The sequence below is a fragment of the Danio rerio genome, chromosome 1 (genome assembly GCF_049306965.1).
Source record: "Danio rerio strain Tuebingen ecotype United States chromosome 1, GRCz12tu, whole genome shotgun sequence".
Lineage (NCBI taxonomy): Eukaryota > Metazoa > Chordata > Actinopteri > Cypriniformes > Danionidae > Danio > Danio rerio.
The window spans coordinates 58,758,891-58,774,598 of NC_133176.1; the positions used below are offsets into that span (position 1 = coordinate 58,758,891).

General features: G+C 36.0%; 1 protein-coding gene and 1 long non-coding RNA gene across 8 annotated transcripts in view; one reads left to right on the plus strand and one right to left on the minus strand.

Moving 5' to 3' along the window:
- The first annotated feature begins 1,886 nt into the window (after window positions 1–1,886).
- On the plus strand, window positions 1,887–14,879 carry si:ch211-286b5.6. Of its 3 annotated transcripts, XM_068221953.2 has the most exons (9): window positions 1,887–1,993; window positions 4,110–4,164; window positions 7,165–7,494; window positions 8,908–9,171; window positions 9,319–9,567; window positions 11,700–11,805; window positions 11,874–11,925; window positions 11,994–12,065; window positions 13,812–14,879. In XM_068221953.2, the coding sequence occupies exons 1-9, from the start codon at window positions 1,991–1,993 to the stop codon at window positions 13,884–13,886; spliced, it is 1,206 nt and encodes a 401-aa protein (XP_068078054.1). In that variant the 5' UTR covers window positions 1,887–1,990; the 3' UTR covers window positions 13,887–14,879. The 3 variants fall into 3 exon arrangements, with proteins under 3 accessions (XP_068078054.1, XP_073763406.1, XP_017212145.2); XM_073907305.1 differs by lacking the exon at window positions 7,165–7,494 and having other exon boundaries at window positions 1,903–1,993; XM_017356656.4 differs by lacking the exons at window positions 11,874–11,925; window positions 11,994–12,065; window positions 13,812–14,879 and having other exon boundaries at window positions 1,903–1,993; window positions 11,700–11,866.
- LOC137495979 (uncharacterized) overlaps window positions 2,963–15,708 on the minus strand; it is a 71,320-nt gene continuing 58,574 nt past the window's right edge. For 2 of the 5 annotated variants that reach the window (XR_012382823.1, XR_012382834.1), the window contains exons 4-5: window positions 14,862–14,960; window positions 7,099–9,013 (exon numbers count right to left, since the gene is read on the minus strand). This is a non-coding gene — a long non-coding RNA (uncharacterized lncRNA). Of the gene's footprint in view, window positions 4,177–7,098; window positions 9,014–14,861; window positions 14,961–15,708 lie in introns of those variants that run through there. The other 3 variants (XR_012382837.1, XR_011016001.2, XR_012382826.1) reach the window with 3 other exon arrangements.

Here is a 15,708-nt window from a genome sequence, read left to right on the forward strand (position 1 = left end):
ACCACTTTTGGGACCCTAGAAACTGTCCCATAGACTTCCACTGCAAAAGACTCTCATTGACTTTACATTGGGTCAAACTTTGTGAGCTCATAACTCTACATCAGACTGTCGCACAGACTTCTAACTGGGCTCATTTAACTCAGACTACCAAACTACCAATAACTGATGAGCTTTTAACTTTTTAGCCACACCCCTAACAACCAGATATGGTACCCTAGCAACGGTCCCATAGACCTCCATTATAGAGGTTCAGATTGATATTGTCATGCTGCAGTGTGATAGAGACATGTGTGTTGCTTTTAACTGTTCATACTGGCAAGAAGCTTTGATACATCATCAGTCAACAAAACAGACTAACCTAGCAACAATATAACAGCAGCTATATCTCAGTATCAGAAAATCGTAGAGAAGCGGGGGTTGGCTTGTTTGACTTATGCCAGCACACCATCCATCCATCCATCCATCCATCCATCCCTCTATCATCTATCTATCTATCTATCTATCTATCTATCTATCTATCTATCTATCTATCTATCTATCTATCTATCTATCTATCTATCTATCTATCTATCTATCTATCTATCTATCTATCTATCTATCTATCTAACTATCTATCTATCTTTTCATACTTTTTAAAACTGTTTAAAATAAATAAACTATTACCGTCAGGCTTTCACAAGCCAGCCTCAAAGTTTGTTCTCAAACTTTAAGAATCTAGTTATTTTTTTAATTTTTGGACTATCAATTTTGGCATCCTACCTCACAACACGACATGTTTGCCATCGCAACTCGCCTTTTTTTTGCAGCCACTATGCGCATTTGAACGCGTGTGATGTCGTGTGATGTTGGTTGGTAATTCCTCTATTGCAATTAAACCTTTTTTAAATTTCCAGAAATAGGTTTGTTTTGCGTACTGAAACAATATAATCCACTTATAGCCTGCTTTACCAATTTATTACTGTAGCTTTAACAAATATACACTTTGCTATATATAATTTAAAAGGGCGATGCGGTGGCGCAATGGGTAGCACATTTGCCTCACAGCAAGAAGGTCGCTGGTTTGAGCCTCGGCTGGCTCAGTTGGCATTTCTTAGAGTCAAAAGACATGTGATAGTGGGGAATTGGGCATGTTAAAATTTACATTAGTGAATGGATGTTTCCCAGTGATGGGTTGCAGCTGGAAGGGCATCCGATGCGTAAAACATAAGCTGAATACGTTGGCTATGATGTTCTTCATGTGTATTTTTCTATATTTATTAATTAGACCTGGGGAGAAAAACAAAACTGTTCATTATTTGAAGGTATAAAATATATATTTTACTTTTATTATTGCAAATATAGATGTACTTATGTTCAAATATTTAATTACTTTGATCATAAACACTGATTTATGTCATTTTTTGGCACTTTGCTAACTGTGGCTTTCTGATTGGTGGAATTTTCTGTAGAGCATCATGGGTAATGTAGTTTTCACCAGATGTTCTGCTATGGTGACCCCAGATTAATAAAAAAAATGAGCCGAAAAGAAAATGAATGGTTTTCTAGACAAATTCACTCAAAATAGAAATGTTCTAACCAATAATATCACTTTCCCAAATGTAAATGTAAACAGACAGAGTGTGTTTAAACTTAATATTCTTAGTGTGACATTTTGACAAATGTAATTTCCTTTCCTTTTTGTTTTTTTATTTATCTTTTCCAGCAGTTGCCTCAGTCTGAGGTATCCTTACTTTGTGAAAACTACTGTAATGCAATTTATTAACCGTATAAATTATATCAATGATGATGTTTGGTGTCTTTAGAGCTGCTGTACTGTCTGTGGTTATGACAGTTTAAAAGCGTCAGCAGTTTTAACAACTTAAGTTTTACCATGATATCAAGGAAAAGAGGATGTAATATTTTAGTCTTAGTAGTCATCCTGTTTCGTTAAAGGGTTCGACTTCTCGTCTGCTGGCAGTTTTGATCGTCAACATTTGAAGACTTCAGGATTATGGTAGAACATTTCACTTTAAATCTTATTTATTTCTATGTTTATGTCTGGGTTTGACCCATTGAAGTTACCCTACTTTCTGTACTGCATTGTTTTAGCATATATGGTAAAAAGACGCAGTTGGGTGGTTTATTCTCAGTTGTAAGTCAAGCATGGATATGATAAAGTTTAGAAACACGTCTTTACCATTTTCAATCAAAATAATGACAGAATTAAATGCGTATTTCGAAATATTTCAACTTCCCCTAATTTTTTTGAGAGTGTGACAATGACTGATCTGAGACCAGCTGCTTAGAAATGTCTACAATTTTAAGACTACGACAACATATCAGGCCACATAAAAGAAATACTACAGTAAATGTTGTGATGTTTGATGGGTCAGATGACATTAATCATGTGAGACACAAAAGATCACTGATGTATTCTGATATTCCTATGCGTAAAAGCACAACTCTTAGTGATGAAGTGAAACGTAAGAGACAAAACAGGCGGCTCCGGCAGAGGGCGCGCCTAATCAACAAACCAGCTGGACGAACTCTCTGTGAACCCTTAGGTACCTCAGGCTACCCCCTCCCTTGTACTTTAAATGAACCCCCTCCTCGTACTTCTACAGAGCTCTCTACCCAGCTCCTTGCCGAGCTCGAACACCTAAATCTGGGGCATAACTGAGGGAAGTGAGGCTGATATTAAAGAGGCCCATGTATTGATTTCTATGTACTCATATATCTGTCTTCCTATTGTTCAAGTGATTTAGCATGCTCCTTGAATGTATGAGTTAAGCAGTTTTTGCATGATTTATGAACACTATTATATGTGCCTGACCTGGTTTTGTGAGTATAAAAGCTGAGCATTTTCTGACCAGCTTTGCGCTTCCCGACTTCTGTTCATTGAGGTTGGTTGCCCTTTGTCTCTATCGAGAGGCAAAGTAACGATTTCTTGTTTTCTGTTTGTCTTTTGTTTGTTCTACTTTTTCACTGGATTTTATTTTATTAATAAAAGTGTATTTTATTAATTTTCTTCACTGGAGTGGACATTGACTTCATTTTCCAGAACCCATCTAAGTTACCCTGTGTGGTAAAGTATGCTCTAATTTATTCTTTTGCAAACTACGTTCTTTAAAGACGATCCTTTAACTAAACTCTTGCTAAGAAATATAGCTAAGGGAGGATCCTGATCTTAACTTTGTTTAATTAGGGTAATTAAATAAAGGGAAATCAGCACAATGTGTAAAAGTATAGTACAAGTGTAACTCTTTGCTAATGAACGCTCCAATATACTGTGGTATTAACTATAGTGAACTGTAATAAATACTGTAGTATACTTCAGTCTTGACTACAGTAAACTGTGGTGTATTGTAGTATAATATACACTATAGTTATACACCCTTAACTACAGTATTTATTCATTCATTCATTCCTTGTTAATCAGGGGTCACCACAGCGGAATGAACCGCCAGTATTTAATCATTTAGTCGTTTATATTACTGTATTTGTTCTGTAACTATAGTAACTATAAAGTCAACGCTACAGATTAATTAAGTGCTTTACCATATTGTGGTTCAAAAACACTATAATATTTACTTTAAACTACTATAAGATGAGGGTAGCTGGGTGGAATGGTGGCGGCTGGAATGGCATCCGTTGCGTAAAACAGAATAGTTGGCGGTTCATTCCGCTGTGTTGACCATTGATAAAATAAGGGACTAAGCTGAAGGAAAATAAATGAATGAATGAGGGTAGTTAGGCAGCATGGTGGCTCAGTGGTTAGCACTGTCGCCTCACAGCAAGATCTTTTCAATTTCTGTGTGGAGTTTGCATGTTCTTCCTGTATTGGCGTGGGTTTCCTCTGGGTGCTCTGGTTTACCGGAGATGTCATGAAGGCAGTGGCGGAGCCAGAGGGGTGTCCCGGGTGGCACTGGTCACCCCTGACATCCAATTGGGCCCCAATTGACCCCCAAATTTGTTTTTGCTGCAGGCAGTTCCTGATGCTCATTGACATCTCATTTGTCTAAAGAAGTTTTGGAACGCTCAAGCTATTTTTAAATTAATGACGAGCCGAAGACAAGAGCATAGTTTCAAGTAAGACGAATAATAATGATGAAGGTTTTGCTGTCTTGCAGGTTTGTCCAGCTCTTCTGCTTCAGTCCTTCATCTGGTTCTCTCTGATGTCAACAGGTAACATTTTATCTGCAAATAGAGGACACATTTGTACATCTTTATGCAAGACATTTTTACATTAGTCTGAAACAGAACTGCTTCACTGGCAGCACATTTGCTGGAAAGTTTCATCACCCTGTGTCACTTCAGCAAACACCCACAGTTTGGGGTTTTACTTTCACACTTAGCTATTTACAGTCACAAGGAAACAGGCTCAAGTTTTCAAAGATATCATTTAGAAGAGACATGGCGTATTTATTCCTAATGAAGTTTCATGAATGAGGAGTCCTGTGCAAATACTGTTGATCAACCTCTGAATATGTTAAATACTATATTCAACATTGGGAGTGGATCAAATCAAAATATGTAGAAGTCTGGGAACCTGTTGCAGAATCTGGCAATAATGTTAATAAAATAAGACAGGTCAAACAAGCATGCTATTTTTCTTGCAGTACACTGAAAAATAACTCTTAAGATTTACTTAAAAATATCCTCATAACAATTTAGACTAAAAAATTCAGTACATTTTACATTATTTATTTATTTATTATTATTTATTAGAATATACAAAAGGTACAAAAGGTACACAATTTGAAGTTATACAAATACAAAAACCTATCAAACAATACCAAAAATACCAAAAACAACAACAATATAGTCAAATACTGGCAGGAGCGTGTGTTTGTGCATGTGTGCATGTATATGTGTGTGCATGTAAAGGAAACTTGGTAAACAGTTCAGAGTACATACAAAAGGAACAGTAACAGTCACTTAATGAAGCAAGTAACACACACACACACACACACACACACACACACACACACACACACATATATATATATATATATATATATATATATATATATATATATATATATATATATATATATATGTGTGTGTGTGTGTATGTGTGTGTTACTTGCTTCATTAAGTGACTGTTACTGTTCCTTTTGTGTGTGTGTGTGTATATATACCAGTCATTAGTAAAAACCAGTAAATTTTACATTCTTATATCAGATACAATTAACTTGTCAACATCATGTACAATTTACTTGTTTAATCTAACACTCCTAAATTAACAAAGTAAAAGTTAATTGATTATCTTTGATTGAGATGTCAAGTTCATGTTTTAGCAAAAAGAACACTGATTTTTAAAAATAATTTAAATAAATCTTATTAGTTACAAATGAGTACATCTGGCATCACTTGTTTAATTAAAAGCCACATTTCCACTGACTTGGCATTTGTTATCTCACTTTAGTTTAAGCAAACTGAATCCAAGAGCAAATTTATTTAAAAAATCCTTACTAATCTTATAGAATTAGTGTTAGCATAGCTCTTTGAGTGAAGCATTAAACATTAATGTTGAAAAAATGCCAAGATTCAAAGCATGAGTGCTGCTCTTCTGAAAGGTGGTAACCGGAAAACTAATAACATTTACTCAAACTCTACTCAAACTCTAACTAATAATGAATAAACTTTAAAAAGTCTCTTAAATTTAAACAAATACGATTGCTTTTATTTTCAAAATATTCCACTCTTATTTCAGTCCCATACAAAGCATTCTGGGAACTACACATCCATTACGACATATCAATTATTAAAATGTACTTAATATTACTAAGTTTGCAACATATTTAAATATCGCAAGTAACTATTTCCACTCGTTTAATTTATTGCATGAAGTAAATTTCTAAATATTAAATATTTACTTAGAAAATTCTAGTTATCCTTGACGCTACAATTTAAAAATTAAGAGAGTAAATTTATTATTTACAACAAAAAGTAATTTCTTTCAGTGTAGGGACATGTGGAAGATGCATATTTATTTAACATAAAAGGTATTAAATTAGGGCGACACTATGGCTCAGTCGTTAGCACAGTCACCTCACAGCAAGAAGGTCATTGGTTCAAGTCTTGGCTGGGTCAGTTGGCATTTCTGTGTGGAGTTTGCTTGCTCTCCTCCGGATGCTCCGGCTTGCCCCACAGTCCAAACATATGCGGTATAGGTGAATTAAATAAATGAAATTAGCCATGAGCGTGTGTGAATAACTGTATGGGTGTTTCCCAGTACTGGATTACAGCTGGAAGGGCATCCACTGTGTAAAACATCCTCTGTGGCGACCCCTGGTGAATAAAGGAACTAAGCCGAAGGAAAATTAATGATATTTAAATAACCCCTTTCAAAAGTTTGAGAATCTTCAGGTTATAAAGGGTTAGTCCACCCAAAAATGATCATTATTATATTAATTCAATTATTATTAATATCAGAAAAAGATTTTTGAGTTTCTGAAACACTCAAAGTCCATAAAACATTGTCCAAGAAAACTTGTGTGACAACAAAAAACTAATGTTTACTAATGTCTTAGCAGATTAGGTTGCATGTTTATTCATTCTTTACTTGTTCAAAACTTTTCTGAGTCTATTTCTTCTGTTGAACACAAAAGAAGATACTTCGAAAAATGCTGACACCCATTGACATCCATATTAATTCATTTATTTCCTACTATGGAAGTCAGTGGGTGCCAGCTACCAACATTCTTCAAAACATCTTCCTTTGTGTTCAACAGAAGAAACTATTAAAGGTTTACAACTACATGAGAGAGAATAAGATCATTTCCGCTTTTGGGTGAAAAATCCCTTTAATGCTATAGAAATCCCTGTAATCCCTTTATAATGTTTAATCTCACATTATAATGAACCAAATACTTTTCTTACTTAGAGTTTTTGTCTTGTTTCTAGTCCACATATCAAAAATTCACAGTCTCAACTATAATTCAGGATGAAAGGGGTTCAATTGGGTTGAGATCAGGACTCTGTGCAGGCCCGTCAATATCTAAAAATTATTCAAGTTAAAAATGTTTTGTTTTCAGAAATAGTAAGTCAAAATTAAGTGATTTTTTTCATAAAACAAGCAAAATTATATGGACAAAAAGAATGACTTTTCACATCAAGAATGCACAGACCTCTTTTAATGCATATATACTCTGTATCTAATTACATATGTGTGTATTGCAGGTGTGCAGTATGAGGTTTCTCATATTGTCAGCAGTATGTGTGTAGTTCGGCAGTCGACGGTGCTCATTCCCTGTAAATATGATGGATATGGTTTCGGGAAGCAGGTGAGCTCTGCAGAGTGGCTCCATGAGAAAGCAGCAAAGCAGAAGCTCTCAGTCTCTCAGGACTCAGCGTTTGCAGGCCGTGTGGAGTTTATGACGGACTCTGGGAACTGTTCACTGGTGCTGAGGGATGTGAGAGTCAGTGACGCGGGTATCTTCAGTTTTATGCTCACGGATGATTCTGGACACAACTGGACAAACACACAGGGAGTCCGTTTAGAAGTGACAGGTCAGTGGAGCATATGTGTTTGCATGTGTAACCCTACCGGTCCAACGCCACCCAACCCGCTCCGAGCTGGTATCGAACTGGCGACCTTCCGCATGGGAGTCGGTTGCTCTACCAAGGAGGCTAAAGACCATGGCCTCTAGTGTCTGTCGCTAGAGCACCTTTAGATGTCAGAGGAGTGAGGTTTACCTGCACAGCACTCACTAGCTGGCCTCCGTTACACTCACCCCCCTAAACCTCACTCCCATCCGGGTCACGGCACCAATGTAACCCCACCCAACCCGCTCCGAGCTGGTATTGAACCGGCGACCTTCTGCATGGCAGTCGGTTGCTCTACCAAGGAGGCTAAAGACCATGGCCTCTAGCGTCTGTCGCTAGAGCATCTTTAGAGGTCAGAGGAGTGGGGTTTACCTGCACAGCACTCACTAGCTTGCCTTCGTTACACATGCATCTTTAATTTGAGTTCTCACATTATGATGAACCAAATGCTTTAATTGCTTTAGAGTTTTGTCTTGATTCCAGTCCAAATATCCAAAATTCACAGTCTCATAATTCAGGATGAAAGAGATTCAATTGGGTTGAGTTTAGGACTCTGTGGAGGCCAGTCAATATTTAAAAATTCTTCAAGTTAAGAAAATTTTGTTGTAGATATTGGTATATTTTGGTCGTTGGTTCTGACGGGTTTGTTGCTTTAACGCAGAGGTGCTCAATCCTGTTCCTGGAGATCTACCTTCCTGCAGATTTCAGTTGCTACCCATATCAAACACACCTGAACCAATTAATTAGGACCTGAACACCACGTGATAATTACAGGCAGGTGTGCTTGATATGGGTTGCAACTGAAATCTGCAGGAAGGTAGATCTCCAGGAACAGGGTTGACCACCCCTGCTTTAACGGGTCAATAATTTGGGATCTCCAGAAATGTATATAGGGCTACGATTTCAGAATGAGCCTATGTTGTTGTCGTCACAATCACCAGCAATCTAATCCTTTCACGTCGCTGGTAAACACACAGATCTAATCTGCCGGTATATGAACTACAAGATCCAGTCATGCAACACGCACACACCTGCTCCAAGTCTCCATTGATTTGACTCACACAGCTGAAGCTGCTCATGGACTCATTACTAGTTAATTTATCTTTTTATACATTACTGTGCTGTGAACATTACGACATGTTTCCCTTGCCTGGTCTTGCCATGTATCGATCTTTGATTTGTTTTGTTTATTCATGTCTGCTGCCTGCCTTTGACCATCTCCCTGCTTATTGACTACGATTCTGGATTTTTGGGTGAACCATCTCTTTGAGATTGAAGTTCATGTGTATTTAGGGCTCATTACACCTGCTTATTGCATTGCTCCGACATCACAATCCTCAAGAATCTCTAAGCATAGATGTTTTCTTGCTGGTCTAGATGTGGAGGTGGAGGTAAAGACCCAATCTGATGTTGTGATGGAGGGAGACTGGATCTTCTTCAGCTGCGGTTCATGCATCCCCTCCATGACTGTACCAACCTACACCTGGAGGAAAGACGGACATCTGCACAGTCAGCACTATGGGAACAACATGCTTGATGTGGAGTCTGTCATGCTGGAGGACGGCGGACTATATTTGTGCATCATCAGCGGACACGAGGGACTCAACTCTACACAAGTTAACATCACTGTTAGACCTGGAGGTGAGAGCAGACACTTTATTTGAAAACAGGTTTGCATGTTCATTAGAATCATGCTTGAAAACTTAATGAAATATTTATAATGAATCCTGAATTACATCATTTGAGTATTGCTATGTATCTTGCACACCATTCACGCTTGTTATTTAGGTCCTCCAAAGAGCGTCTCAGTGTCCGTCAGTGGATCTGCTGTAATAGTGTCTGGAGATTCAGTGACTCTGAGCTGCAGCAGCGACTCAAACCCTCCTGCTGTGAACTTCACCTGGTTAAAGGAGACTCAAAGCTCAGCTGTTGGATCTGGACAGAGTTTTAGTGCACTAGATAGTGGACGATACTACTGTGAGGCTGAGAATAAATATGGCTCTCAGAGATCAGAGTCTGTTTCAGTCACTAATAAAGGTAAGGATCATCTGTGTTGATCTCATCTAGGTCAAAAGCTATTTATGGTGATGGTTGGTGATCACCAGAATGGGGAAGTCCCAGAGTAAAATGAGAAAATATGATACAACGGAGTTTTGAAACATATACATTACACTTTTTTTCATCTGTTCTTATATTATTTGTTTTTATTTTATTCATGCTTGTCTCTTTTATTCTTGTTTATGTAAAGCACTTTAAATTGCCACTGTTTTTGAAATGTGCTATATAAATAAACTTGCCTTGCCTTGTATAATTACAGTAATAACTTGCATTATTACTAATTATTAATCACATTAATTTGCATAATTACAATAATAACCTGTATAATTGCAGTAATAATCTTTAAAATCACATTAATCTGTATAATTACACTAATAAATTATATATTTACAGTAATAATTTATAAAATTACAATAATAATCTGTATAATTTTCATAATAATTAGTAAAATGGCAGTTATTCCTTATTTTTTTCCACAGTTTAAATGCAAATTATCAACAATACTAAACTCTAATTTTGCCTGTAAAGTCTGTTCTGTATTTTTACAGTTTTGCTTGTAATTTTGTGAAAAGGTTTTTTTCTGTAATTTAATAGAATATCTCTGTAAGCCTTTTGACCTTTTTGCGGAGTTTTTTTTACAGTGCAGCAATGAGTAGATAATAAACAGTATACAGTATTTTTAAAGGAAAAAAAGAAAGAAAAACAATATCAATAAAATATAAAAATATAATAAAAATATATAAAATTCAATACAATATTACAATATCATGGTGTGCACAGTTAAGGATAAAAAGTAGACTTATAATCACTTCTAAGTGTCACCGACTCGGTCCCAGTCATTCCCCTCACTGGCCAGCAGAGGTCATCATCACCGGACTATTGACATTACGTCATCCACTTACACTGATTGCCTACACACCTGAAGCGCATCCAGTAATCACTCTCCTCACACATATAAGCAGCACACACACGCGCACACACGCATGCTGCTTCATTGCGAAATCTTGTTCTGCCCCGGCTAACACTACTGAGCGGTCTCATCCTTGCCTGCTTTCCCATTGTGATCCTGCTTCGTTTACTGACCCAGTCCTGCCTGCCTTGTACTTCAGCCTGAATCCCGACTTTGATCCTCGCCGCCTGCCTTGAACTCTAGCCTGCTTACCGACTCTGATACTAGCCGCCTGCCTCTGACCCATGCCTGCATATTCATCGTGTTTACCTGCCGCCAGCCCAACGACAGTATACTACTGTGATTGTAAGTCTGCGCACGCACAATATCTGTGTGCTATTGTTTATTAAACTGTGTTTAATAAAAATACTGCAAATGGATCCCTCTGTGTCAGCCACTTCGTTACATTAAGACAGGTCAAAGGAATTTCCCACAGCTTCTGAAATAACTTGGATTTTCCTATTATATGTCCAATCTTTTCCATAATTAGGGTCTCTTTAATCAGGATTATCCAGTCCTTGACAAGAGGGGGTTTTGTCCCAACCCATTTATTCATAACTATTTTCCTTCCTAGTATCAGTATGAGTTTAAAGACGTATAAAAAAGGGCCGTAAATTTAAAGGAAAACATATCTAGCAAATAAATTCCAGTATGTGCATCAAAAAAAGTTTTTTTTTTTTTTTTTTGAGCAGATCATGTGATCACAAAAATCAGCTTAATATGATGCATTAATGGACAAACCAGCATTTCGAGCACATTGTAAAACATCTGAAATGCTCATTTCTAAAATTCCTCAGCCAAAGTCTGTCATCACAGTGGTTCAGTATTATTATTAATACTATTACCTCCAGAACTGTCTTGAGCATTTGTCTGTGTTTCCAAAGAGTGTCTTAAGCCTCCAAAAGCCTTCATATTGAGGCCATTATATTCCGTCTTTGTCAAGCACAACTCATTTATTAAAGAAAAAAACACCATCTCCCAATGCATGAAACTACAATCTGTCTGCTATTTGCTCCAGTTTGGCTCATTAGACGGAAACTCTTCTTTATTCACTAATGTTTTATGCGTTATTCCAGTTTTGTGCTGAATCTAATTCACATCTTTAATTGGAAATGTAATTATTGTCTGTATAATAAACACCTGCTCTATTTGACCTGCACAGATGAGGAGAGCAGCTCATCTTGGATCATGTTTACTGCAGGAATCACTGCAGCTGCTTTCGTGGCGTCTGTGATCCTGATAGTTTCAATTTGGCTGTTGATCAGAAGGTGAGAGACTCTGTACATGAAGATTCAGAGTCAGTTTGTGTTCATGATCATTTCCTCTACTTATACAGGAAACGAGTGACTCGGTCAGAAGAGAAAAACCACAGAGGACGCTGTAAAACGGTGTGTAAATCAGCTTGCGTGTGATCGGTCAGTGTTGAATGAATAATTGATCCTCTCATCATTGTCAGGTGGAGTCTTCTGAAGACCCCTACATGACCCTTGACCCTAAGTCTAGATGCTCTGAATATGACACACTAGACGTGAGTTACTCTCTGTTTATCATCCACAGATAAAACATCTAGGCTGCGTTCATAAATAATGTTGTCCTATAATAGGGTGTAAAGACTCTAAAAGTCTCTAACATCCTCACTAAAGTTATACCATTTGTTAGTGTGTTCTTTGAACTGTGACTTAAAGAGGTTGCTTAATGTTTACCTTATGTATGACGATGTGAGTTGTTTGGCATGGATGGTAAAACTATGAGGAACTCTTTACTCAATCTCAATCTAATCTTACAATAAGTCCACTCTAGCGAAGTTTTAATAATAATAATAATGATAATAATAATAATATATTTTATTTTTAACGCACTTTTCTCTCTCTCTCTCTCTCTCTCTCTCTCTCTCTCTCTCTCTATATATATATATATATATATAAATATATATATATAATTCTATATATTCTATATTATAATGTATAATGTTGTATATATTTTTTCCTTGCTGGTCATGGAGATGGTATTAACTTGCATGGAGATGGTATTAACTTGCAGGGTATTTAATTTGCATTTAAATGTTTTTAATTTACTTGATTTCTTGGTATGAGTGGTCCATTCCAACCTTATGAAAGTATGACTTAATTAATTAAGAGAGTGTCGGAAAACACACAGTACAGCTTAAAGGGGACCTGTTATGCCCCATTTTACAAGATGTAAAATAAGTCTCTGATGTCCCTAGAATGTGTGTGTAAAATTTCAGCACTAAATACAACATGAATAATGTTTTATAACTGTCTAAAACACTCTTTTAGGCTTAGATCCTAATTGTGACTGTTGCTTTAAATTCAAATGAGATTGTGCTCTTTTAAAAAGAGGGTGGAGCTATAAATGCCTGTGTGGCAGAAAATCGGGCATTATCTCAGTGAAAAACTGAATTTTAACAAAATGTCTCAGAAGAAGGCAGTTTATGGATACTCCACTGTTCATTTGTGCTTATGACTATGTTTGTTATTGACCTTTTTTAACATCTGTCTGTTATCCTTTGGACTTTGTTCTGATGTTCTTGTATTGTCAGTTCAAGCAATAACAACAACAACAACAACAACGACAATAATAATAATAACAATAATAATATTAACAATAACAAAATGACTAAACCGACATTATTGTGAAAGTCACTAAATAAAGAAAGCTCTTATTTTTATTTTTATATATATATATATATATATATATATATAGTCAATTCATACCCATGACAAATTTTGACTTAATGTTACTTTTATTCAACCAGCAAGTTTTTTTTTCACCAGAAATTACACAGCCTTCTTCCATGAAGCAAAAATGGCAAAAATACTTCTCAGCTTATATTTACATTTTAACAAGAGCTTTAAGTAAGTTTTCCTAGAGTATGGACAATTGTGCTTCTTTAAAAAGAGGGCGGAGCTATAAATGCCTGTGTGTCAGCATAGTGGCAGAAAACAGGGCGTTATCTCTGCGAAAACTGAAAATGTGAACAAAAGTGTCTCAGTAGAGGCAATCTATGGATACTCCACTGTTCATTTGTGCTTCATCTAAAACTCCACAGTTTAATCCTCTTATTCGCTGACATTATCTTCAGCTGGTCAAAAGCTGGTTATATTCACAAACTGTTGCCACACAACTGTGTTTAACCCCTTATTAAAGTGATTTTTGCATAATAGATCTTCTTTAAGGTACAACTTAAGAATGATGTAGCCTTAAGAAGGGTTTGAGGAATCTTATTCATTCATATGCTCATCTTTTTCTCCAGAATATAAAGAGATCCTGGGTAAACGCGGACAGCCCTGAAGATGAGGATTCTGCATATTATAATATTAAGGAATGATTCATTCACACGGTCTTTTTTATACTTACTTTCTCAGTCATATTCATTACTAACATTACTAAGATTTCCACTTTCTTACAGAATGTATTATTCGATACACACGCCATGTTAACTCTGTACAGTTTTTTTTTTTCATATAACATTGTGAACTCCTGGTGCAAACAATCAACAGAAAAACTAATACCACAATCTTTAATGATTAGCAAAAACTGCTTACTGAAATACTCTAGAGAAACAGCACTTGTCCATTATGATTACAGTGTGTGTGTGTGTGTGTGTGTGTTTGTGCTTTTAGTGTGTTCTGCAATTTACACCCCATGTCCACAAGACATAAGACATTGAGGACAGCTTTGTTTACAGCAGCCCAAAACAAGTTGAGCACTTTTACTATAAATATCATGAAGTCAGAAATTATTCAAAATAAATTGAGTTAGTAATTTTAATTAATCTGATATTTAAAGTCACCATGCAATCAAAATGCACATTTATTTCTATATGTATATAGTAGAGCATGAGCAATATATCCGTGCATTTCATTATTTCATTCTAAAAATTTATTTGCTATTATAATACTTCATCAAATATCATAACCTTTCCTCCTTCAAGTGGATGAATGTAATGATAGAGGAAAATAGGACAATCTTAACTTCTGTTTCATTGCGACTTTAAACTTTTTTTTTTTTAGGACAATAATGCTCTGAACTCCGTTATTTGTTAAGCCCCTGTTCAGTTTTGTTCTCTAAACTTTTTTTCTGTCCTTACTGTTTAATTCTATTTTCTCAATTAAAAAATGTTTTGTGACATGATGCACTTACATGTACCGTCCACTGGACGGCGCGACAGGTCGGTGAGCTGTAGAGGTGTGACGCGTGGTACACCAACCCCACCCCTAACCCTACCCCCAGTGACATCACTCGTAGAAGAAGTGCAAAAAAGGTGGAGCTCAAGCTTAAGCTCCCCCTCTCTGGAGCTCACCTCTCCTCAAATGGCTCTGCAGCGAGCACCACTTGGGTGAATCCGCTGTCCGAGGTGCTGATCATTAAACCAACATGACATTGACTGCTCCTGTTCTTTCTGCAAACAAGCAGAGGAGACAATAGTACATGTTTTAGTCACTCCGAAGTTCTCATATGTTTGATTCTGCCAATGTTGTGAATTGCTTTAGTCTAAAAGACATTTTTTTTTTATAATAACCCAAAAGATAAACCCCCGGAACACATTATAATTATTTTTTTCTCATATGGCAAATTTTTCATTCACAAATGGAAATTCACAAATAATTACCCATCCATTGCTCATTTTAGAATAGAATTTAACTCCCTCCTAAAATCACTTCATCTTATAAAAAAAACCCCTAAGATTCCTGAAATACAGATGTATTTAAAGAAAGATCCTCGATTTCAGCTGCTTTCTTTATGGTTATTTGTTTGTGTCATTTTAATTTCATTAATTTGTTTAATTTTGTTTGTTTAATTCAGTTATTTTAGGATTATTATTTTATTATTATTAATACTATAATAATAATTATGATTATTTTCCTTTCTGTCTAAGGGTATGTTATTTTTTATTTTATATGTGATTATATTTTTTATGACTGTTTGTTATTGACCTTTTTTAACATCTGTCTGTTATCCCTTGGACTTTGTTCTGATGTTCTTGTATTGTCAGTTCAAGCAACAACAATAATAATAATAATAATAATAATAATAATAATAATAATAATAAAATCATTAAACCAACATTATTGTGAAAGTCACTAAATAAAGAAAACTCCTGAGCCCATTTATATATATGTGACCTTTATACTTCACTCCCGAACCCA

Excerpts from the sequence above, each read along its gene's own strand:
- si:ch211-286b5.6 (XM_068221953.2), top strand. Across the intron at positions 9,172-9,318 it reads CATCACTGTTAGACCTGGAG|GTCCTCCAAAGAGCGTCTCA; the intron begins GTGAGAGCAGAC and ends CTTGTTATTTAG. Across the intron at positions 9,568-11,699 it reads TGTTTCAGTCACTAATAAAG|ATGAGGAGAGCAGCTCATCT; the intron begins GTAAGGATCATC and ends TGACCTGCACAG.